Source organism: Ambystoma mexicanum, chromosome 2p (genome assembly GCF_040938575.1).
Source record: "Ambystoma mexicanum isolate Mex_15411 chromosome 2p, UKY_AmexF1_1, whole genome shotgun sequence".
Taxonomy (NCBI): domain Eukaryota; kingdom Metazoa; phylum Chordata; class Amphibia; order Caudata; family Ambystomatidae; genus Ambystoma; species Ambystoma mexicanum.
Genome location: NC_090923.1, coordinates 239,003,759 through 239,030,363, shown reverse-complemented (window position 1 = coordinate 239,030,363; position 26,605 = coordinate 239,003,759). Strand labels below are relative to the sequence as shown.

The following is a 26,605-nucleotide window of genomic DNA, read 5'->3' as shown; positions in this document are numbered from 1 at the left end:
GAGGGTCTCGAACCCTAGTCTCATGTGGAAATCAGTCAATATTATAAGTGTATCAATAAATATGATTAGATAGTAAGTCATATCCAATGGGCGAAGCCGAGCTATAATGCATGATTAAGCAGACATAGTAGCCATGAATAAAGAGGCAAGCCTGTTGGCTGAGGCAGTTAAGACAGTTCTTAAAGTCCAAAAGTGCAAAGCCTCGAGCATGCGTGCTGCAGTAGCAAGAAAGCGGTGTAGGCCAGCAAGTATTTTCCAGCGAGTAACAGAGGATCTGATCGTCCCACTTTTGCAGAGTTTGGATTCAGTTGAAATGACATGCTTTACCTATGATTAATGCAATCATCTCTCAACAGCACTCCAATCACTGATTTTCTTAATCTTTTCCTGGATTAGAGGGTGGTCCCTTTCACCCAAAAGACAGCTCTTATTTCTCCTCTTTTAAAAACCACACAAGTATCCCCTTATGTGCTTAGCAACTGTTCACCGATGCTAGAAAAACTGGTGGCTGCACAATTACAAAGGTTTGGTGAAGCTAGCCAGGTCCTGGACCCGCTGCAATCAGGGTTCCGTTCTAAGCACCGAACGGAAAATGCTCTGCATTCTGGCTGGGATGATGATGTGTTTAGCTTTGCCTGCATCTGGTGCAAGTGACTAGAATGGTGAGATGGAATGCAGGGCTGTGATGATCGCTCAGCTAATTCTTAAAGTGGTCACCTGTGCTAGCGGGTGATGTTATATCCCTCCACTGCTTTTGATATGGTAGATAACACCATTCCATTCTTATCTCTTGTTTAAAAAAAAATCTTCTTGCTTGGGGCACGTGTACCAGCCCTTGACTGGTGTCACAGTTTTCTGTATGGCAGGTCCCAAGCAGTGACTTTAGGTCCCTTGACTTCTGCTTCTATCCCATGATCTGTGGTATGTGCATTTCCCCCCCTTTTTTAGTATCTATATGCAACCCTTGATGGACTGTCTTCGTAAACCCAGCGTGCGCTTCTATTCTTATGCTGATGACACACAGTTCTACTTCAAGGCCTGAGTTCCCTCTGAGATTAATTTTGATCTTTACCTCTGCCTCGAAGAAATCAGGCAGCAGGTATTGAATAACAGACGTTGTCGTCATCCTCTAAAGAATGAGATAATGTTAGTGGTGCCCGAAACATCAGTTGAGAGACCTTTGTCGATGCTGCCCTCCTCTTTGCTTTTTGGCATACCAATGGCCTCCCCTAATAAGGGAAAGATTTTTAGTGTTGTCTGGGAACTTGATTTGAGTCTAGTTCCTCAAGTTAATGAAGTAGTAAGTCCTCGTGGTTTTGCTTCAGTTTGCTCAGACGTACTCTCATCTACCTCAAGAAGATCATGCACCAGTGGCTGACGCATCAGGTAATAATGATATACTACATCTCGATTATGCAAATGCATTCTATGCAGGAATTACAAAATATCTTTTGGATTTAAAATGCAGCTGTTGACGCATATTGAAACTTCGTACATCTTAGTCAATTTCCTCTGTTAATCATACTGTACACGGAAAAGGCGTTCGTCAACACAGCAGCTGTAAGATACCGTGTTCACGATTTGGCTTCTCTATATCTCATGTGCAAGATAGGATCCTATCAACGAGCGAAACCGATATGATCTTTACTTTGACACTTCTTTATTAGTCGCTGACAGGCGATTTTCCGTGTTGGGGCGCGTCTACGGAATCATTTCCCCCGAATGGTATTTATTCCCTATCAGAAAATCTTGAAAGCATTTCCTTTTTCATAACACTCTTTTTGCTCGATCTACTGTTATTCACCAGCATCCAGATGCAGACGGAGGCAGGCATAGACACCTGCGCAAATACACACGCACACCGGCGGTCAAAACTGCGCCATAGATAAGAAAATGAGCCATGCAGAGCATTCCTCATCCAGATGAAACCACAAAGCAATCTCAGTGTAACCATGAAAGAAATATGTACATCAGAGGCAACAGGGACAGGGGACGAGTTAGAATCACTGAGTTCCAGATAACCTTGCACACAATGATCATTCTCACTAGGACTTTAGTAGGTCATTCTGGGACAGAAAAGGAAAAAGGACACGGCTGCCTCTGTGGGTGGGTCGTGGGGTACCACCACTGCCTTTGATAGGCTGCTGATGTGGTGGATTGGATCATTTGATAGCCATTGTGGGGTTGTGTGACACATATCTGTGTCTCCCCACCCACAAGGAACATCACAGGAATGTCTGGTGAATGCTCTTCTGCCATTTTGCAAAGGGATTAGAACAATGAACCCATATTGGTAGAGAAGCAGTCACATTGCCCAATACCAATACTTTGATATCTTCATGTCAAGAGATCTACCAACAGGACACCATTTGCATGAAATAGTATTTATGCTGCATACAGCGTTCATCAACATGCCGCTTAGGTATGTCACTTCAAACACCTGAAAACATCATTGTGAAGTTTAATACGTAGGGCGAGTTTATGGAGAATTATAATTATAGATTGAATTGTTCTTTTATAATGCGCTTAATACCAGCGAGCGGTTTCTAAGCACGGGATCGGGATTCAAACCTGTGTGGAGTGCTGCCTTGCTTCCAAGACAAATGTGTTGCCCCTGGGCTATCCTTCCTTCCAACTCTTTCTCTTTCAATACACAAGTGAACCAGAAATGACGTGACCCTCAGTTGTTGTTTCTCAAACAGTGACAACCTTACCATACATTTCTCAAAACCTCTCCTTCCCCCTCCTAAATAAACATTTACATTTCAGGAAATTAATTAATACATTATTAAAGAAAGGGGGAGCCTTTCCTATAATGCTGCAAGCTAATTAGAAATGTTGCACCTCTTTACAAAGCTGTTCTTGAATATTCTCTGCAGAGTATAATCCTGACAGGATTATTCCCAAGTATTCTAACCATACATTCCTGTATTCTGGATGATAAGTCACTCAACTTTGGTCCTGATGACCAGAGTTCGACTCCTGGCTTCATCAACAAAAGCAGATCAATTACATTAGATTTTCAGGATCAGGGGAGACATTTTTTGCCAGATCTCAGACCTGAATGAGAAAATCCAGCTCAATGACCATTGCTGGTCAGTTCGGCTTTAACAAAATATGGTCAGATTGGAACCCTATTTAAACCAGGCTTCTGGTTCAAGTAGGCATCACTGAATCATAGTGGCCAATTTCACACCATCGTTTTTCAAGTATGTGACAACATATACTGTAACGAAGAAATCTTATGGTTATCATGCAATCTCTAAGGGCATCGTATGATTGTCTTAAAGAGTCCCCAAATTAATAACATGTGGACATTCACTGTTTTAATATAATGTGATTAGTATTTTCTTTAAACTTGTGATTTGGAAAAAAAATTGGCTTTCTTTGTTTCCAGGGTTTCCGAAATAATATGTGAATAGATGTTTTCCTAATCATGGTGCTCCAATTAGCCCCCATGATGCAGTGATAATGGCAAACATTGGCAAATGTGTTTCCTGAAACATTTCTCAGAGACGGGACTGAAATGCATAATCAGTCAATTTCACAATATTGAAGGATCTCTTAAATCAGGTTCTTTCATCTAAATTTGATTATTGCCACATTTTACATCTACCAAAGAGTATTCCCATAATGCCAAGGTTAATGGAATTCTCCCAACTACCCCACTATTCCTTGGTGTATGAAGATGTTTAGGAATCACTGAAGATAGAACTTTCAAAAGAGTACATTTTTCATCTAAATCTCTTAGTAAAATACATTGTCCTTACTATGTCTATGACATTGGAAGAATGACCATCTCTTGACCAAATTCTGGCCAACAATATTTAAAGAGAATTCCTTAGCTCATTTTACCCTCTTAGAAGTGCCCTCCACTTGACATCTTTTACTGCAGTTTTCTCCAAAAATAGAATTGTACTTATAGAACAGTTTCCATCCTACATCCCTTCATAAAATGCATCGTCTCAATCATCTCCATAACATGGAGAGAATTAATATCTTTTGGTCAGACTATAGCCAACAATTTAGGACAGACGTTGATCAACACTACTGACACAGATGTATTTTTGCTATTTTTACTCACTTGCTGCTGCCATCATTTGGACACCTTATGCCAAATAAGTTCCTTCCCCATCTCAGTTGTGCTAGCCCCATCAAGGAAGGATATTGGTCTGTACCAGAAATTCACAGTCAACACATTGGGCCTCATTACAAGGTTGGTGGTAACCCCGTAACACCATTTCCAATGCCTGAGATCCCGGTGCTACTGGGACATTACAAATCCCGGCGGCCCGGGATCTCAGCTGGCGGAATTCGTAAGTCCCCATTCCCATAGAACTCTTGCTAATGGTGCCGGTGCTTCTGTGAAAACCGTGTCTACCGGGGCTGATGCACCCAGCAGGCCAGACCATGCCGGGTGCAGTGGCCCCGGCAGGCACAGTTGTAGTCTGCCGGTCTGGAATGGGTGCCGGTACGTTGCTTGTAAAGAGCCCACTCCTCTATCCAGGAAACCAGTTTTCTTACCTCTGAAAACAAGACTTTATTCCAGATGTTGAGGTGAATGCATGTAAAAATATCAATAGATATTGGGAAATTTTAGAACAACCTTCCTATCCTTTTGTACAGCTAATACACAGATGTATCAAAAAGAATGTAATGTGAACTATTGTGCATATGTTTAGTGTCCTTTCCTTCACATGCCTCAATCTTCCCTTATGCTGTTCTCTGCTGTTCTAGATGCCTACGCGCGTGGATCCGGCGCCTCCACCTCCAACGCCTGTACGCTCTCTGCCATCAGCACCATAATGATCTCCCTCACAGCCAGATCCAGCTTATGACGACCGGTATTTCTGGCCCTAAATGAAAACGGAGAAGAAGTTACATTAAATTACAGACTCTGCATTCAATATCTAAAGCAACGTTTAGCTACTTGTTCTGAAGATCCCCATGTGGTTTCATTGTCCGAGTACATCCTATAACTCAGTGCTTGAAGAGAAAGTAAGGAAAATAAGTGCAGGTACTGTCAGAGAAGTGCTGGCGAAGAAGTGCCACCACTGCCCTGTTAAGAGTATAGCAGCCCGGCTGAGAAGAGGCAGCCTCAGAACACTAGAGTACCTGCTCTTTAAAGCACTTCTGTAAATGGAACCTTATAAAGGAAGCCCAAAGCTTATTTCGGAATGGCATTACACAAGACTTCCTCAATGTACAGAGAGATTTGTCGAACGTTTCCCCGGGGAGCAACTCTGCAAATGCACTGATTAAGAAGACATCCCTGCGACGATGTTACCAAAGCCGTTTACAAAAGTCCTTGTATGCATATTTTTTATTATATATTTAGTGTTTTATAGACTTTTTTAAAGTTAACATATGATGTAGATATCCTTTTTTTTTCCTCTGCTGTAAAATGCTGCAGGCAAAAATCATGAAATATATATATATATATATATAAGCAGACAGATTATATATGTGGATATATAAAGTTGGACAAAGTTCTAGTAGAGGTGTTATGTTCCAAGAGAACTAGAGAGGACTATGAAATGGTTAGTATGGTTTTGCAGGGGCTCTGTGTTGCTTAGCCATCATAGGAATGTGGGTTATTCACTCCCTGAGAGGTCTATGAAGCCAACATTTGGGGTCTCAAAAAGTATCTGGACCATGCATTGGATGAAAAGGAAACTTTGGGAGGGATATTCCAATTCTTAGAAGCAACCAACATAGGCAAAATGATGCTTGGCTACAGAATGTTTTAAGCTGTCTTTGATTGAATGATGTTTACTTTAATTTAAATGTGACCTGATGAGTTGGAACTTGAAATGGAATAGCGCAAAAAAAGACATTTCCCACCCCATTCAAGCGAGTCAGTAGACATGAGAACATAGTAACTATGCACTGCTAGCTGCCCTATGTGCGCAGTCATTTCAGAGGTCAGAGGCCATCACTGCCAGAGCCAACCCACTATACGAGCCACATCTCATGAACGAACATGTCATGTAACTGGATGTGCTGGCATGTTCTCGGTTACCCACAAGTTCATGCACTTTGACAGCTGTCACTGGAGTTACTCCATATTAATTTAATAAATTCAACCTTTTCGCTTATATGTTTTGGCGGTGCTACGGGAGCAGGTTATTCGTGTGCATGATGCATTTCCACAGCCAATGGAATGAGAGTATTTCCGAAAGCCTGAGATTGCCCACTGTTAGGACAGAATGAAAGTTTTCAGGCCAGGGACATTTAAGTATCAGCTTTGTGGGGTTTTCACACTTTTGTTTTAGTAGGCATTGTCAACGAGAGCCTTTAGGTCTTAAACATTAAATTCAGTCAATAAGTTTAGTAATTGCACCTCTTCCAATTGTACGTCAGTGTTCTTCAGTGAAAGGTGATGTCAAATTCTATCAAACCAGTTTTAAGACCAGGATCTCAATCTAGAGTTATCTGTAAGCATAGAACCCTTTCTGATTAGTTCCACTGAGTAACACACCACCCTTGCACATCATCTCTGTGCATTTGGCATCTCAGTATCTCAGTCCAGAACTATGATATGATATGATGTAGCATTTCTAACCACCTGTACAGAGGTGTTTCTATACATATATCTGTTCTGATGGAAGTTTTTTTTTTACAACAAGTTCCTTTTTCGAATGCGCCCCTTCCCTAGAAAATGGGCCTGTACTTTAAGAACACGACGGTCGCCACCATTAAAAAAAAAACACAAAAAGGTTAGCCAAAAGTAGGAGACATCTGCATTGTCATTAGAGGGAAATTCTGGGTTTGTGATCAGAATATCCCAGTCAGTCTGGATTATTGGCCCATAGGGTTTACAATGAAATAAGAAAACAGCTGAAGCAATAATGCCTTGAAAAACAGCACTTTGTTAGCAGGAAATGCCCACTACTGGAGAGGTCCATATCACCTGGAAAAGCCAAGGCTTCCTAATCCAATCGGATATTAAGTGACTGGTGACTCGCAGTCATGGTTTCTCCATTAAACCCCTCTCACATTTACTGAGCGCCATCAGAGCCAACCTTGCCAGTTCTCATCTCATCTAGGGAACTGAGCACCTCCAAGCCCTCACATACCAGTAGTTATCTTTCCCTGGGCACAGCGCTCCTATAGCTAAGACTTGTCATTGATCCTCTCCAATTGGGCTAATCGATTGGTGAAAGAACCCAGTAACGACCAGTAATTATATGCTTTTGGGTATAGCGTGTGTCCAGCCGCTGGCTCATCATTAGTCACCCCCTCTGAGAGCACCACTCTGATCTTTCAGTGATGCTCTTTCATTGCAACCAATTAACACTCACAAAAGAACAGACGAATATCACCTCTGACCTCCCAATAATGCTTCCTGATTGGATCTGTCTACTTGTTAAAGAGCCAATCCACCCACTGACCTCCTAACAGTGCACTCTTCCATTGGGCCCACCTAATAGTCACAGGGTTGCCAAGCCATTGACCTACCAGTCATAATCACTCATTGGGCATGAACTAATCCAGCTTCTGGCATGCTAGTAATCTGCAATCATCGGGCACAGAGCTCCTTCAGCACCTAAGCTCCGAAGGTTCATCTCGCATTAGGGCACAAGGTTTCTCCAAGCAAATAACCTACCAGAAAAAATCTCTCAATTGGCACAGTTCTCCTTCTGCACCTAATCGTTGGGCACAGGCTTTCTCCAGCCCACAGCCTGTCAGTACTCATGCCATGTAGGGTACGAAGCACCTCCTACCCCTGGCATGCTAGTAATTATCTTTCATTGAGCACAGACCTTCTGCAGCCCCTGGCCTACCATTAATCATCTCCAAGTGGCACATATATAATTTACCCTCTGACATTCCCTTAATCACATTCCATCCAGCACATTCCTCTGCTGTGGCCCCTGAGGTGGCAGTATCCAATCCTTATTAGGCACACAGCTTCTGTGGCACCCTATCTACTAGTGACCATTTCTCACTTGGCACAGAGTAGCTCCAGCCCATCACACCCCACTGATGCCCTCTCATAAGGCTCACCTAATGCTCCCCGTGATTTCCTGTAATGTGATACCATGATCCACACCCAAGGGCCCCAGAGTTCCCCCTGAATAACATCTGAGTAGTTCTATCCCATTCGGCCCAGCTACCTAATTCTTCATACCAATGGCCTTCGAGCAATGCTCCCTTGTTGGGTGCAGCAAACAGCTAATATCAGGGGATTTCCATATTTAACCTAGCATGGAAAGTGCCCTGATTGTTGTGGGCTAAGTGTCAACAACCTCCTTCAGTCCATACGTATAAGTCTTTAATTGTGTCCCGGCCTGCCTCTGCCTATCTCTCCTGTGTACCTGTGTACCCGTCTCCTCCATCCCCTTCAGTGTTCATCTTTTTCTCTATCAACTGTTTCTCACGCTCCCTGTGCACAATCCAATTTTCGTTCATTCACCCTTCTTGCTCCCCCTTACTCCATATACTCTGTCTCTACCATTGGATCTTCCCTAAGCATCTCTTCCAACATGTCTTCTCCTCTCGTCCACTGCAAAGACCCCCCTTTTCTTATTCATGTACTTTTGTAATTGCTTATGTTGTAAGCATGTACAGCGCTTTGGCACACGGAATGTATGCATTTGAATAAATGGACTGTGCTCATCTAACCTGGACAGTGGTTCTCCACTCTTGATGCAACTTCACTGGAAACCTGTTAAACCCTGCTGGAGGCCACAACGCTCCTCTCAAGTAACACTCTTTCACTGGTCCCAGATGGCCATCACAGACAAGCACCATTTGTTTCCATTGAAGGTCTATCCAACCTTTACCATCCGAAAGTCACAAAGTAACTTAACCCGCTGTTGGGATCAAGAGTAGACGGCATCCGAGTTGTTGGCTTCTTCGTGCTGCCCATAATTGAGCTGTAGATTGTGTCACACACTCAGTCTCAGCGGTATTCTAAGCTGTCTTCTCTAGGGACCTCAGAAGACAAAATATGTTGCCAGATGCTTCTCATCTTCATTGTACACGAAGAGTGTGCCGCTTCTTTCTAGGAAGTGGCATCACACATAAGCACACACATTCTTAGTTACCCGTTCTGGTGCCTTAAATTTCACAACAATGTGGGTCTCAAACACAAGCACTTTCTACGAGATAAGGTCAGGGCCGGAGCCCCACAGTTATATTTGACTGCCAAGGGCACAGGGGCACTAGTAGAGAACATTATGGCGCTACAACATTAAGGCCCCAGTTTAAGAGAGGAGATTGGCACCAAAACGGTACTTTGCCTGACACTGCATAAATGTGTGTGTCAGCGCCTGATCAAGTTAAAAAATGAACTCAATTGGGTGTTTGATTTCAAGCCTATATTTCTGCATTGGTTTATTCCAAAGAATCAGATGTTTCATTCAAAATCATTCGTTATTTTGGATAATGATTTGTAATAGCAGCACTCAATACCATTCTAACACCTGAGATCATATACTCTAAAGTCATTGCTCTCCTGAGGTAGGTCAGGGGTCAAAGGTAGATATTAAACAACCAGGGAACCCCAAGAAAGTTAGGCATGCCACACTCTCCCAATCCATGTCCATCTCATTTAGCAAAGCAGACAATGACGTGCAGCTATTCCTACAGGGCTCATCATGCAACAAAGAGCAGATGCACTGCACCATGCAGGTCTTCCATGGACCTTCCAAGTAGGCAGGTGGCTGGACTAGACTTCAAGAAGTCTTTGCACCATTTATCTGTTCACTTTCCAATGCCAGGTACAGAGATAACATGATCCCTAAATGCAGACTGGACTAGTAATGTTGTCGAACATACCCAGCAACGGGTGGTGGGACTTGGTCTCAAAGAATACCTTCCCATAATACTAGCTTAGCCATAAAGCTGAGTCCTGAGTAGAGTATTGGTTGACCATGTCGATCTCTTGTGATCTGAAGAGACTTTGAAGTTCGAAACTCTTTCACAGATGGATCTCAACGTATACCATAAATCATGTGAGCCCTATGTTTATCTTTCCTACCATTCTGCTAAATATATTCTGATTATAGTGTAACATTCAGAATGGGAACAGTAAATCAATAGGCAGTAGTTTGTCAAGAAATAACAAGGATTCGATAAATCACTCCCCCTTAAGATTAGGCAACATAAGGTCTCTGCACAGACCTTGCAGGTTCAGGGTGGCATTTGGAAGTGGGCATGCCCAATCTGGGCATGGTGAAATAGAAGGAGATGCCAGTGAAGGAGCAGGGTCTTGGGAGCCACCAATGGAAATGGCATCTTGTAAAAAGTTCCAACCCTATGCTCACTTCTCCCACCCAACCCGCTGTCATCGCTCTATAGAAGACCTGCCCCCTTAATGTGATGCCCTGATCACTATAATACCTGATATATTAGGGCAATCCAGAATGCTCCACAAATCATTTTGCCAACACCAATTTTGGCATTCCACTCATCTGGACACCAGTTTTCAAAAAAGGGATGTGACGCACTCGTTGTGTATCTCGAACTGGACACCGTTGCATGCTACATGAGTTTATAAGTCCCTGCTATTTGCTGTGCACGAAGGTGCTCTGATTCAGCCGCACACAGCATTAATGCATAGTTTGTATTCCAAATTAAGACCTAGGTTTGTGTATTTTAAATCCAGTGAAAATGAACAACGAGTGACCAAATGTCTCTATTTCAGCAATGTTCTAAAGTAGTATGCATTTGGGAGAGGTGTAGCTCTGTAAAATCACGCCAACACTACAAGCTGTGTTCAAGGGTCCACAAGTTAATGGAGCTTTACTAGTGTTTGGAACGTTTGCCAACAAATCCTGGATAACATTTTTTGCCCACCATGTAATGTTGGCAACCTCACCCTCCACTCGTGCCTCTGCTGCAGGACTGTAAGTTGTGCATGCCTAGTAGGTCAATACAGCCACCACAGTGAAGTGTGTAACACGGGGGCCACAGCTACAAAAAAGTAATGGGATCTTTCCCTTTCACGCTTCTAATGTTCATACATTTATGGCAATTTTGTTGATAATAGTAACTGCTGTTATTTTCAAAGCAAAACCCCCCCCGAAAGATTGGTTGGAAACATTAGATTAAAGACAAGCTGTACGAATATGAATTTCCCTCGTGTTCCAATCATCAACCTGTCCACCGTCACCCCATGACTCTACAACGACAGACACCTTAAGGGGTAATAGCAGCCAGAGAAGAGCATTTGGGACATGCATCGCAATCCGCACAAAGTTCGGGCCTTCGTATAGACCGATCAAGTGTTCCATGTCTATGTCTTGGATTTAGCCTTCCCGGCGGCTTCTTATTTCACTTTGGCTACTCAGAAAACAAATTTCCTTTTTAAGAACAATGTTTGAATTGATGTCAGCAAAATGCAAGAACTTCAGAATTTCTGATGTGCGGCACCTACGAAAGTCCATTGAAAACAAGAATGTACCAATGTCACAACGAGAAAGAAGCGTGCCGGGCGCCGGCCATCAGACCGACAATGTCTTTGCTCTCCGCCCTGTCTTCCTCCCTGCTCTGTAAATGGACTTTCATTATCAGTGATTTAGCTGCTGTAATCTTTTTTTAAAGGTATTGTAATAAATATGCTGTTCTTTGTACAAGAGCATTTTGATCTATGAATTTGGATATGTGATAGTGTGAATGGAAGGCTGCTTAATATGATATGGTAAACACAGAATTGAGGAAGGAGAGCTTTGATTACTCTGTGCGAATGTTTGCCGGTGCTGAGTCCTAAGACTTATTTCTCGGCACCTCCACTTTTGTCTCAGACTCAATTTAATGATATGCCACAGTCACATAACACATGATGATAGTGTGGACAAGCCATGTGCCACTGCATCCCTGGCTCTCCCCCTCGCTGTTATTCATAAACCATGCTGGTGCTTCTCTGCAAATTATCTATGTTCATGAATAACAATGAGCCAAAAGATGGCAATGCTGGGTGCTCATGTTGGCAATGGCTGCTCACTGTTTTCATCGTCTTACATGACATTGGTCCCAATCGAAAACTGTAACACCCGACAGCAGGGTTGGTGGCTTGGGGATCTGATGCAGGGAAGAGCCATATGGCTGCACTATAAGTTGCATTCAACTAGTCAGGATGGCGTGTACATGCACATGTGTCAGAGTCAGTAGCATGGCTGATGTGTGGCACACACCGGTTTTGCTCGGCTTCATCTTTGCAAATGGGAGCACTCAGTGGACACATATGTAGGGCCTTTCTTATATTGGACACGACCCCTTTCCCTTCTGGTATGCAGCCTTGGTAGGATAGCTCAGGGGCAACGTGCTCGCCTTGGAAGCAGGACGACACGGAGCAACACAGGTTTGATCCCCGGGTCCACGCTTCGAAACCTCTGTGTATTAAGCGCGTTATAAATAACCAATCATATTATATCATAGAATTGTGGGGATGACAAACTCTGGATCAGTAGGACTCTGGTAGGGTATGGTGGTCCAATGGTCGCTGTTGAGCGACTTGATCGATTATATGGTCCAGTCAGGTCATAGTCATTAATTTGTTTATTTTTGGTTAGTTAGCACCAAAGAAAACATCATTGTAGAAATGAATGACAAGTTTTTTGACATGGTAACTCGCTACACAGCCGACGCGCGTTTCAACCTAAATCTTTTTCAAGGCTGTGATTTAATGATGTTGTGATGTGCACCGTGAAGTGATATAGTGATACCCATTGTTATTTATGACATATATATTCCATTCAATATGCATGTATTTAATAGTTTCAGTAATGAGGAATGGAAGCGCATTGTGGCAACGGATTTTTAATTAGCAAAACCTGTGATCGGGAGTGGTGGTGACGGGGTGAATAACAGGGCAGAACATATAACAATTGATAGTTACATTTAGGCATGACGAGGTGTATAGTTACAGTTCCAGTAAAATTGAGACAGAGTAAGAGACAATGTACCAAGGGAGACAAAGGAAAAGGAGAGTCAATTAGTTGAGTCAAGGGCCAAAATAAATTGGTATAACAGCCTTGTTGAAGGAATGGAGAAGAAGCAGAGTCTTACCCAATTGAGTTAAGGGGTGGAGTTCAAAATGCTGTAATCTGGTCCTACCAGATAAGGGTGCCAGGGGGGGGTGGATCTACAATGATGTTTTCTTTGGTGCTAACTAACCAAAAATAAACAAATTAATGACTATGACCTGACTGGACCATATAATTGATCAAATCGCTCAACAGCAACCATTGGACCACCATACCCTACCAGCGCCCAACTGATCCAGAGTTTGTCATCCCCACAATTCTCACAAATAAATGGGAACCCCGGAGTTGGTTCCTCGACAAACCGGGATCCAGGCTGCTGGTCAGATTCGGAAACAAGAAAAGAGGAGGTGCGCAGGAGAAAGGGAGTCCCGCCACGATTAACTCCACCCTTGCTAAAACATATTATATCATATCATAGCCAACATGGGGTGCCCCGATAGGCAGCCATTTGTCAGGCCACACATTCACTGAGTCTTAAACACACTGGCAATTGACTGATTTGGGCCGCGTAATAGCTACTGTGATTGGTGGAGCAGAGGAGCAACCAGCACAGAGATGAAACAAAAGGGCAGAAATTAGCCAGCAACAGCAACACAGGCCAAAGACCAGGGAAAAGGCCATGGTTAAGAAAGAGTACCTGTGCTGACCCTTAGAAGAAGATCTTGCTGGGGACTTTAACAGGCAAGTTAATGATTGTGTCTGTGCTTGGCCATCACATTACTAGAGCAAGAACACACTGTTTTATTTTATGTGGATGGATTGTCAAAATATTTCACTTGTCATCTATAGAAGCAGAGCAAAATGATAAGAATGAGGTGCATAAAGATGCAGTTAAACAATGTGTGTTCCATTGTAAAATAGAACTAGTATTTCATTTAATGTTATATTAATTGGTGTTTGTAAATCTCATTGATATTTGTAAACTACACATTTGCCATGGGCAGTGCACACATCACCCCTCATGTGCCAATGGATGGTGCGGCTGCATTCCCAAATGTGTTGGCAATGTCGGGATCACCCGTGGATTGAGGCAGCAGTGGGCAACAAGATGCTGCCCTGGCATGGAACAGCTATGCTCGATAATATTTGGGCCATGGCACTTAACGTTTTTTGACCAAATAAGCACTAGAGAAGAGGTGTTTTGTTGATGATAAAATAATACGATCAGAAATATATTTCATGGTTAGGATTTAAAAAACAGTTTCCAAAGATGGGAGCCCAGGCTGATTTTGCAGTCTTGGCGTTAAGGTAAGTCCGAGTTTTGTATTGTTTCCATTAAGCATATGTTGCAGACTCCTCCAGTTCTAAAGCCCCAGCACACGGTGACTAGGAAATGACATTGGTCTTCATGTTTTCAGAATCTGGGGGAGGCCTGACTTCACTTCCACCATTAACCTACAAACAGCAGGCTCCTTCAGTAGAGCAGTCACAATATGAGGTGATTACAGCCTGACCCCTTTTAAAAGGAAACAGCTAGAGAGGCTAAAGAAGCACATGTCCGTGTCATACACAATAAACAACCCACAAAAATATGGTATCAGTTCGTTACTGACCTCCTCTAAGTAAATCGAAATGTTTACAGTGCAGTTAATAACTATTGGTATTGACTGAATTCTGAACTTTCTGTCTTCAAAAGCAGGCTGGGAAACAACAATGCAATTTCTAGTCAATATTTATTTCAACAAGACACTTCCTCTGTAGAAGGACCTTTTTTACTACAACTTCATGTTTGAAACGTGAACCAGAAAGCTAAAACATAGGTAATGCTTCCACTTTCTTATGGGGACAATGTTTACTGTTATATGACACCTAATGCATGTTCATGTTAAACCTGTTTCAGGTAAAGTTTGCAATGAAACTTTTGAAGAAAACATATTATCTAAATACTACAAAATATAACCATCTAATGTAGGCCAGTCTAGCCATGTAATAACACTTTTCATGTTTGCGTTACCCTGGAGTACTGTGCATTAATGGTAAACCAAACATGATAGGTGTCATATATAATGAAAGTCATCATATTAATTCCACTATAAACAACTGGCAGGTTACCCCAAGGACTCACCGTTACCTCTGTTCCTCCTCCTCCTATGACTGACACCTTCCTGCAGGGGAAGACTCTTCTTCTTCCAAGCGGAGAGATGAAAGTGAAAGTCTCCCAAGTACCTCTTCCCCCTCCCAGATAAAACCAGGTAGGAGAAGAAGTCCCAGGGAAACCCTCTGGGGAAGAAAACCCTGTGCCGAAGGTAGCGGTATGATGTCTTCAGTTGCAGACGGAGATTCAGGTGAAGTCCGGAGGACGTTCGTCTTGAAAGAGAAAGAGACTGGTAAGTATCAGCAGGTAAGTGAAATATGGATATGTAAGATGTAGAGAAATGTTGATTACCCTAAACAGGAACGATGTGTAGGAAAAGGTGCCAGTCAGAACCCTCAGAAAACTTCTATGATTATAAGAAAGGGTTTGATGAGAAATAGTGAGATAACTAGAAAGAATAATGGGAAGCCACGGGGAAATCTTTACCTGAGAGGCTAGCAGGGCGGAGCTAGGAGCTGTTTTGATGGAGCAGAGTCTTGCATGGGCGATCATAATGCCGGAGTGACATAGACCTGTAACTATGCGAAGGAAGGGAGAATAGTAAGCCGGGAAAGAAGGAGAAACGGTAATAGATATACCGGAGAATTCCGAATGAAGCTTACCGCGGTCCAGAACGAGACCGGAAGGCAAACTTGGGAGAGAGAGAGACGGAGTCCGTGGAATCGGGAGACAGAGAGGCAGTGAGAGCTGCACTAAAAAGTGGGACAGAGCAGGAAAGTTTTAGAATGCTGAAATGCAGTGTTTAGCAAGCCGTATCAGGAAACCTAGAAGCGAACTTACGTAGCGTTGTTGTAGCGGAGTAGCAACGCAACTCTGTGCTGGTCTCAGGAACAGATATACCTACACTCGGGTAGGGAGACAGCACTTCCTGGAAACCGGGTTGTGCAGAGGCTAGACCCGCAACTCCAGTTACGGCGGCCATCTTGTTAGTAAAAATGGCTGACACCCGCCGTCCTAAGGTCCATCGATGCCACAAGGACCACCGTCTTCGAAGGGGCGTGACAGTATGCCCCCTCAAATACCCCGGGCCACCCGGTTTAGTTGGATGGGACCGAAAAAATCGGCGGACCAGAGCCAGAGCATGAACAGCCGATGCAGGTTCCCAAGAGCGATCAGCCGGAGAATACCCCTCCCAGTCAACCAAGAACTGCAGACGTCCCCGAAAAAGACGAGAATCACAAATACCAGCCACTTCTTATTCGGGACCCATCGGGGTGATGACAGGAGGGGGTACACCCATCCGTGCACGGGAAAAACGATCCACCACGTCCTTCATTAATTGCGACACATGGAAAACAGGATGAATCCTGGACCAAGACGGAGGGAGCTTGAGCTTGTAAGCAGACGACCCCATTCGTTGCAAAATGTGAAAGGGACCGAAGTATCTCGGGGACAATTTGGACGGCACCAGATGACGAGGTAAAAATCGAGAAGCCAACCAAACTACATCTCCTGGCACCAATCTCGGAGCTGGAGTGCGATGTCTATCAGCAGAGCGTTTGACACGGGCCTGGGCCTCCAGAAGAGAGGTCCTGGCTGTTCGATGTCCCATCTGAATAGCATTGATGAGAAGGTCCACATCGGGAAAACTAGATGCGGAGACCGGACCGCTGGGAAAACACTGAGGGTGATATCCGTAGGAGCAAAAAAAAGGGCTGAACCCCAAGGCTGAGTGTGGAGAGTTATTATATGCGAATTCCGCCAAAGGCAACAAGGAACACCAGTTATCTTGTGAGGAGGAGATGTAACAACGCAAATAACCCTCAAGGGTCTGATTTAGACGTTCCGTCTGACCATTTGTCTGTGGATGGAAACCCAAGCTCAATGCCCGGGAGATATGCAAACTCTTGCATACTTGCTGCCAATATCGAGATGTATTTTGTGAACCTCGATCAGAAACGATGGTCTCAGGAAGTCCGTGAAGAGAGAAAATCCGTGAAAGAAAAATCTTTGCCATCTGGGCTGCGGTGGGAATCCGCGGAAGTGGAACAAAATGTGCCAATTTTGTGAAGTAATCGATTGTGACCATGATTACTGTACAACCGTCTGAGGGTGGCAGATCGACAATAAAATCTGTGGAAATCATTTGCCAAGGACGGTTAGGAACTGGCATTACTGAGAGGAGACCCGACGGGGCAGATCGCGGGCATTTTGATTGCAAGCAGATGGCGCAAGCGGATACGTAATCTATGATGTCTCGAGTCATTTCCGGCCACCAGAAATTACGCTGGACCAATTCTTTGGTATTAGCCACACCTCTGTGACCAGCTAGGTAGGAGTCGTGACAAAGATTCAGAACCGTTCTACGTAGTTCACTCGAAGGGAGGAAGAGCATTTTGTTATTATACGCACATCCTTGGACCAAGGTAAGTTTCCAGGTTGCCAGAAACTGTGGATTCAACTGGATAAATTGCAAAGTTGAGTTAGCCACGTTTTGTAGAAATGTGGTAACCACCTGCACGAATGTGGCTCTGGGAAACAGAGGCTCTGTTCGGAAAGGCGTAGAGGAGTTATAATCCTTTCTAGACAAAGCATCAGCCTTGAGATTGACTCTCCCGGGAATGAAGGTGAAAACAATCTCATACGGTGAAAAGAAGTGTGCCCAACGTGCCTGTCGGCTATTTCGGGTCTGAGCATATTGTAGGACGCGTAAATTACTGTGATCAATCCGGACCTCAACTGGGTGTCTTGCCCCCAATAGTAGGTGTCTCCACTCTTCGAATGCCCTTTTTATAGCTAGTAGTTCTTTTTCAAGCACTGAATAATTTATTTCAGAGGGAGACAGTGTCTTAGAAAGATAGGCTATAGGACATTCTATTCCTTGGTCATTTTCTTGTAGCAGAACGGCCCCAAGGGCCTGATGAGACGCGTCAGATTCAACGATGAATCTCTTGGCTTGATCTGGGGAAATCAAAATGGGTCCTGTGAGGAAATGTTCCTTCAGTCTCTCAAATGCTAGTTGAGCCTCCTCTGACCAAAAGAATCGTACATTCTTTTTCAGAAGAGCCGTCAGTGGGAGTATTTCTTGCGAATAATGTGGGATGAAACGTCTGTAAAAGTTTGTAAATCCTAGAAATCTCTGCAGATCTTTGATGCACGCCGGCATAGGCCAATCAGTAACAGCTGAAACTTTCCTAGGGTCCATGGCTACCCCATTTGCAGAAATTATGTATCCTAGATAGGCAACCTGGTTTCTGTGAAACTCACATTTCTCTAGTTTGCAATAGAGATGATTGTTAAGCAGTCTCCATAGGACTTCTTTCACGTGCTGACGGTGTTCTGATGGGGATGTAGAGAAAACCAGAATATCATCTAAATATACAATAACTGTGTGAAGAAGAATGTCTGAAAATAGGTGGTCCATAAAGCGTTGGAAGACAGCGGGGGCGTTTGTCAGGCCGAAAGGCATTACCTTGTATTCATAATGTCCCAAAGGAGTACGGAAAGCCGTCTTCCACTCATCGCCAGCTCGTATACGGATGAGATGGTAAGCCCCGCGGAGATCCAGTTTTGTAAAGATGGTGGCTCCTTTAACGGCTTCGAGTATATCTGGTATGAGAGGCATAGGATAGCGATCAGGGATTGTGATCTTATTCAAGCCCCGGTAATCGATACATGGTCTGAGTTCCGTAGATCCTTTCTTGGGGATGAAGAATAAGGAAGCTCCAGCTGGTGAGGTGGATTCTTGAATAAGTCCATTGCGAAGATTCTTTTGTAGATATTCCATAAGAACTTCACGTTCTCGTCCTGATAGGACATACATGCGACCGAAAGGAATCGGTGCATCAGGAATTAGTTCCAAGGCACAGTCATCTCTCCGATGTGGAGGTAGTTCTGCATATTCTGAATCAGAGAAGACTGTTTGAAATTGTCTGTATTCGAGGGGTAACTCCTGGATTTGGTTCAACATAGAGATGGAACCCGAATTTTCCAACATGGAGATAGTAGGACGAAACCCGACCGCTCCATCCAAGAGACAGTGCGTCAAACAATGTTCAGAGCCCAAAAAAACAGTGCCCGCCTTCCAGTTGATATAAGGATTATGAGCACGAAGCCAGGGTAGCCCTAAAATTACTGGATAGTGTGCTGTACGGATTACATCAAAGACAATAGATTCTTGATGGGAGGAAATATTCATCCGCAAAGGTATGGTTTGTTCCTTTATGGGTCCTGAAGTTAACGGACTACCATCCACCGACTCGACTGGAATAGCCAAGGTCTTAACTGAACACGGTATATTATGAGTGGTCTTCCAGAGGGTATCAACAAAATTTCCCGCGGCCCCACAATCTATTAAGGCCGTGACCAGAATGGGTTCTGAATCTCCCCATTTGATTTGGACTTGCAAGGCCAACATAGTAAGATCGGGGATCTCTGTTACTTGTGATGGTATCATAGAGGATGAGGAACCTGTTACTGATTCCCTAGCCGCGGTTCCCCTTGCGGTTGGGTAATGGCGTTTCCCTGTCTTTTGATTGGGATGAGAGGACAATCTTGAACTGTGTGTTCCTTGGAACCACAATACATACACAGGCCCCTGACCCGACGTCTATTGCGCTCTTCTGGAGTAAGACGACCTCTGGTAGACCCTATCTGCATGGGTTCTTCCGTCTGAGATTTCCCTAAACTAGTAGAGTATGTAATGGGTTGTCTCACGGAACGGCCGCGACGTCGTTCCTTTAATATTTCTTGCAGTCGGTAGTCCATCTGCATGACCATGGTTATTAATTCTGCCAAATTTGGAGGTCTGGGTACTCGGGAGATCTCATCTTTTAACTCTTCGTTTAATCCTCTGTGGAAGATAGTGATCAGAGCATCGTCCGCCCATGACGTGCCAGCTGCTAACTGCTTGAAATTGGTGATATAAGATAACAGATCTTGAGATCCCTGTTTGAAATCTAATAACTGTTCTTGGGCTGAAACCGTGATCTCCTGACGGCTAAACATGGCTCTAAGACTGTTCAAAAAGGCAGGGTAAGAATCTAATAAGGCATTATTTGTAGTAACAAGAGGCGTGGCCCATGCTAAAGCGGGACCTGATAAATTCGCAATCATGTGTCCTACCTTATCACGGTCGCTCTGAAAAAAGGCTGTCTTGAATGAGAACTGAACGGTACAAGCCTCAATAAAGGCCTTAAGTTTATGAGGGTTACCATCGTATAAACCCCCTGGAATTGGGCCAGGAGGTATCTCAGAACAACTAGGAACTCTGCCTACCTGTTGTCGGAGATAGGCATTCTCCTGTTTTAAAGCCTGCACTTCAGCCGTCAACGCCTGTACTGCAGTGACTAATTGTTGTTGTTGGGATGCGTCCATGTTTACTTGTAACTCTGAACCCCTGAGATAACCTGCTCAGAATATATTTCGAAACTCAATAATATTTAAAGGGCGTTGCTAACTGTCATATATAATGAAAGTCATCATATTAATTCCACTATAAACAACTGGCAGGTTACCCCAAGGACTCACCGTTACCTCTGTTCCTCCTCCTCCTATGACTGACACCTTCCTGCAGGGGAAGACTCTTCTTCTTCCAAGCGGAGAGATGAAAGTGAAAGTCTCCCAAGTACCTCTTCCCCCTCCCAGATAAAACCAGGTAGGAGAAGAAGTCCCAGGGAAACCCTCTGGGGAAGAAAACCCTGTGCCGAAGGTAGCGGTATGATGTCTTCAGTTGCAGACGGAGATTCAGGTGAAGTCCGGAGGACGTTCGTCTTGAAAGAGAAAGAGACTGGTAAGTATCAGCAGGTAAGTGAAATATGGATATGTAAGATGTAGAGAAATGTTGATTACCCTAAACAGGAACGATGTGTAGGAAAAGGTGCCAGTCAGAACCCTCAGAAAACTTCTATGATTATAAGAAAGGGTTTGATGAGAAATAGTGAGATAACTAGAAAGAATAATGGGAAGCCACGGGGAAATCTTTACCTGAGAGGCTAGCAGGGCGGAGCTAGGAGCTGTTTTGATGGAGCAGAGTCTTGCACGGGCGATCGTAATGCCGGAGTGACATAGACCTGTAACTATGCGAAGGAAGGGAGAATAGTAAGCCGGGAAAGAAGGAGAAACGGGAATAGATATACCGGAGAATTCCGAATGAAGCTTACCGCGGTCCGGAACGAGACCGGAAGGCAAACTTGGGAGAGAGAGAGACGGAGTCCGTGGAATCGGGAGACAGAGAGGCAGTGAGAGCTGCACTAAAAAGTGGGACAGAGCAGGAAAGTTTTAGAATGCTGAAATGCAGTGTTTAGCAAGCCGTATCAGGAAACCTAGAAGCGAACTTACGTAGCGTTGTTGTAGCGGAGTAGCAACGCAACTCTGTGCTGGTCTCAGGTCTCAGATATACCTACACTCGGGTAGGGAGACAGCACTTCCTGGAAACCGGGTTGTGCAGAGGCTAGACCCGCAACTCCAGTTACGGCGGCCATCTTGTTAGTAAAAATGGCTGACACCCGCCGTCCTAAGGTCCATCGATGCCACAAGGACCACCGTCTTCGAAGGGGCGTGACAATAGGTGTTATTATGTGGCTAGTCTGGACTACATACAATTTATCCAGTCCTACCATGTAATAAAGGGTAAAGCAAACATGATACATGTGATTAGGTGGCTAGACTGCCCTGCATTCAATGTAAGTCATGCACACTGGCACCATCAGCATAGGCCAGTCTACCCACATAATAACACATATATTTGCTTTACCCTAAATGCCAAGAAAAAAATGCTATGCCACACTATGGAGACTGGCACCGCCAATGTAAGTTAGTCTGTCCACGCAATCACACTTATCATGTTTGGTTTACCCTTGATTCCAATGAAAAAAGCAACCCTACAAGTGTGCCAGTCTGCATGTACATCCTTAATGTGGCATGGCTTTTTAAACTGTTTCTCCACAATCACTTTTTAAGTGATTGTGGAGAAACAGTTTATGAGGGCGTGGAGTTTTGAAAAGAAGGAGATTTGGTGGTATATTTGTATGCAGTCTGCATATTGGTGAAACTTAATGTGGTGGGTGCTAAGAATCAGTCCGGGGGATCCAACATATAGTTTGAGGAGGAGGGGAGATATGGAGGATGCTTGTGGTACCCCAAATTTAACTGTAGTGAGATTGTATCAATAGAGGGGCATAGATTGTTTGTTTTTTTGTTTGTTTTAATTTTTTATATAGCGCACCAGACCAAGGGGTATTCGGGCGCGAAGGCATGAAGAGGGTTGTTCAACTTAAGTTACAGGATCAGCATAATATATACAGTACAGCCATGGTTACAATGCTGTATACAGGCGCACACGTGGAAAATGGCAAGCAAAACGGCAAGCAAAAACAAGGTATATACAATTAGTGGGAGGAGTGCCTGAAGAGGGCAAAGCAAATGCACAGTGGATCCCTGAGAGGCTAGTACGGTGTGGTTAGACGTCATGTTCCTTTAACCAACAAGGGAGGTTGGATCTGAATTGTGAGTAGGGGAGATCTTCCCTCAGGGCAGGGGGAAGGGAGTTCCAGTGTTGAGCCGCTTTGACAGGGAAGCTGCTCCCACCAGATTTAGTTAGCCTAAATCTGGGTACCAGCAAAAGGGTGGAGTTGGCATTTCTTAGGGGGTGTGCGGCTGTTTGTCTGGTAAATCTGTCTACTAGATATTGGGGTGCTGCGTGGTTAAGGCATTTGTATGTCAGATGCCGTTTTGAGGAGTATTTTGTCTTTAGTGGAGAGCCAGTTGACGGATCTCCTGAGGTCTGATATATGGGCATTTTTAGGAAGACTAAGGGCAGCTCTTAGTGCATTGTTTTGAAGGGTCTGAATTTTGGAGGTGATGTAGTTATTGCTGCCTATATATAGAGCATTACAGTAGTCTAATTTAGACAAAACTAGTGCCCTAGTGAGGTAGGTCATGGAGAGAAACTATGTACTGTCAGAGAGGAAGGAGGTAAATCAGTAGTACCATTAGTCAAGGAGGACTAATGATAATAATTTGTTATTTATAAAGTGTTTTCACTAAAGCAAAGAAACTAGATTTACATGCAATTATCACCCAACTGAAGTTGGTACTCATTTATCGATCTTGGAAGGATGTAAGGCTGAGTTGGCAATGCTGAGATTCAATCCTGCGACCTGCAGATCACTCACACATCATAGCAGTGAGCGCTCAGCCCATTGAGCTATCTTACCAGCTAGACAAGAGGGGCTGCGTGTCTTTTATCAGTGATGTTGTTGAGATCACCCAGGAGGAGAAGTGTGGCAGGATTGGTGCTGTGACCTGGGCATAAACCAGATTGGAAGAGGTTGAAATTGTTTGAGGTGATGTGTTGTTGGCATATGCTCATGGCTAAACAATCCATGATTCTGGTGAGTTATGGCAGGATTATGATATAACGCTAGTTCTCAGAAAGTGTGGGGTCGAGGGATGATTGCTTGAGGAAGGTGGAGCTTTGACCTGTTTTAAGTGCGGAGGGTGTGGTGCATGTGAGCAGCAGGAGTTTATGATGTGGAGCCAGGGTAGTGATGCGGTTAGATGTGACCTGATCTGGGTATGCGTCATCCAGGGAGTTTGCTGTTTTAGTTACTGCAGTGCAGATGATGAGGGTGTATCTAACGATGGAGTAAATTGTGTGCCTTGCGTTGGAGGGTTTCCGAGTGGGGTGTGGAAGAGGGACTGTGAATGAGAGGGTTTGGCAGATGTGTATTTTGGAATTGAAGTAGTTCATGGGGAAATTTCATACTTAAGTAGACGGAGGTGCAAATTGTGGCGAGTGGTTTGCAAAGTGATTTGATGAAGTGTCTTTGTGAAATTGGGGGTGAATTGGATTTCTTGGCTTCAGTGCTGCATATGGCCATCTTGTATTTGAAGCTGCAGTCTTTGATAGGGATCTCGGTGAAACATGCATGGAGTCATTAGCCAGATGCTTCCTAGGCATCTGGCTTCTTGTTCGATGGTGAGGGAGTGGGCGGCCATTCAACCAGGACTGAGGGTGGTTGTGGCGTTTCGGTATTTTGCGCAGGGCTCCTTGGATGAGTGGTTTGGTGATTGTGGTGTAATTGCTGAGATTTGCGGTTGGTGTGGGGTGTATGGTATGGTATGCATGGTGTGAGAGCTGTATTTGTAGTGTGTTTGATTGTTCTAACCAGTAGATGTGTGGCTGGTGAGGGATGTTCTAAACATGAAGATAATGTCAAAGTGGTATGACCACGACACCTGATTCGATTTTGCACAGAAATATATTTTTGGAGGAAATTAGTCAAGGCTGTTGCCAGCTTCATGTATGAGACATGTGATTTGATGGGCGAGGTTGTAAACATGAAGTGGATTGTGGTTACTGACCAATATGGGGTTGTTGTCTGGGTTGCAAGTACCTGGGTTGTAATCATCCATATACATTTTTGTGCAGGCGTAGCTGTGGTTGTTAGTAGTGAAGTCAGACCATTCGATGTGGAAGTTAGCAGTTGTGTGTTGGGGCAGTAAATAAGGTGGATGAATGTGGGGTGTGGGTGTGAAGGATGGGAACAGTTGAGAGAGAGGGCATCAAAGAATATGTATGGTGGGTGGATGGAGTTGCTAAATGTGACTGAATCTTTATAAATAATGGTAATGCCACCTCCTGTTTTGTTTCATAGCCCCTGTAGTGGATGAAACAGTGTGGGGGGAGAATGCCAGTGATGACAGTTGAGAAGGATGTGTTTATAAACAGTTGTTTCAGGGGAGAGGTGTATTTGGCTTTGTTGTGTTTTGTGTGTGTATCATGTTTGTGACACACAATGGCAATCAGGGGCTGACAGGGGCACAGAAAGATATAGGGACAGGCTCAGACTGGCCGATAGGACAATAGGCCCATGGCCCAACCAAAAACGCCAAATGCTGGTATGGCACAGTTTTTTTTGGTCAATGTGGGCCACTTTTTATGTCAATGTGGGCCAGTTCGATGAGGTTTGACAAGTGTTGCTGAAAAAAATGGTCTATAAAATGCACAATTTGATCACATTTTATCAAAAAACTCCCCCTTGGGTACTATTCAAACAGTGTCACAAAAGGAATGAATAGCCATTTGTAACTGTGGGCCACTATTTCATTGGTGCCTGAGACACTTTTATGGCCCAGTCCGACCCTGTATAGAGATAGATATTTATTCCTACCCTTAGCTATGTCTGCCCTTAAAATGGGCTGACCATTGACACAGAAAGATTCCCTTAGTTATGTGTGCTTCTTTGCTCCAGATTCCCAGGTGATTGAACACCCAAAGGAAGTACCAAATTGACCAGGAGATAGTTCAACAGGAAAAAGATACAAATGGAAAATAAACATCCAGTCCTCTTTTAGAAAAAGCGCCATCACAGGATGGAGATAATGAGCTGCAGACAGAATTGTTTAGGGGGGGCTTCAAAGCTGCAAGATGGTGGCTTGGAAAGAGAAGGAAGGTGTTAGGAGTCTAACACTACCTGAAACAAGAAGAAAGGGAACTGGGCCAAAGGCATGGGTTTAAAAAGCCTACTGTTGCATGAATTTGGGGGGTGATCCAAGATTCAGGATGGGGGTTTTGCAAGGGATTCTAACCCTACCTGAAACAAGAAGATAGTGAACATAAAGTCAGCACGAGTCCAGGCACAATTTTAAATGGCCAGCTAGTGCTCACATTTGGAGGGGTTCAAATCTGTAAGATTTTGGACTTGAAAGGAGTAGCAGATTTAGGATTCTAACCCTACCTGAAACAAACACACAGAGAAATTGTCAGTTTGAGTCCAGGAATGGGTTTAAAAGGCCCCAGACACTGTCTAAAGATGTTACAGGGTATGATTAAAATGTCATTTCTACAACAACCTTGAGTTTATTTAAATAAAACATTTGTCTGCAAGTCCATGGCAGTCTCACTCCTATTACCTGCAGTGATTTCAATGTCCAAATAAGTTTAATAATGCCACTTTGCATGACTGAGTGTACCAAAATATTATGTCAGTGGTAAAATGTGCCATTTGAATCCTTTACTGAGGACAGCTCCTGCAGAAGCACTGTCTTGCTGGAGAGAGCTGTTACCCAACCTCACAAAGGAAGAGAACAGAGGCAGCTCCCACTTGCTCATGCCTTGCTGGTTTCAGCAGAGATAGCCGGTCTAGGGAGAATATATACAATCCATCCATGGTTGGCATGGGCTCACAGGGTTCACATGTGTATAATACCAATATGGCTTTAATAATTATGAGAAATAACGACAACCATACTCTAACTCAGGTATGGCTTATATTTAAAGATTTCAACTGCCAACAGTTAGTACATCTCATAGTTATGTGATTTTGGAGCAGAGGTGTACATTAAGATCCATCCTCTCTGCTGAAGTGGCTTTGCTGTCACACCAGCTGTCAAGAGGGGAGCTATGATCTCTCAACCTGTTCTGTGCCACTGGAGAGCATGTGCTGCAAATCAGGATACTGATGTAGCAGGGCACATGTGTACGCTCTGTTTTTGCATGGAGTTTGCTGAGAAGGGGATCTAGTTAGCAAAACACCCTTTCTTAAATAGAATTACTCACATCATTCTATTA

The 26,605-nt window shown here is 44.0% G+C and overlaps 1 protein-coding gene across 3 annotated transcripts in view; it reads left to right on the top strand.

Annotated features, from left to right (window-relative positions):
• The window catches only part of LOC138566364 (contactin-4-like), a 1,270,454-nt gene extending 1,258,867 nt beyond the window's left edge, over nucleotides 1-11,587 (top strand). For all 3 annotated transcript variants that reach the window (XM_069643524.1, XM_069643525.1, XM_069643523.1), the window contains one exon: nucleotides 4,738-11,587. In XM_069643524.1, coding sequence (XP_069499625.1) covers nucleotides 4,738-4,838 — 101 coding nt within the window. In that variant the 3' untranslated portion in view covers nucleotides 4,839-11,587. The remainder of the gene's footprint in view (nucleotides 1-4,737) is intronic.
• The last annotated feature ends 15,018 nt before the right edge of the window (nucleotides 11,588-26,605 follow it).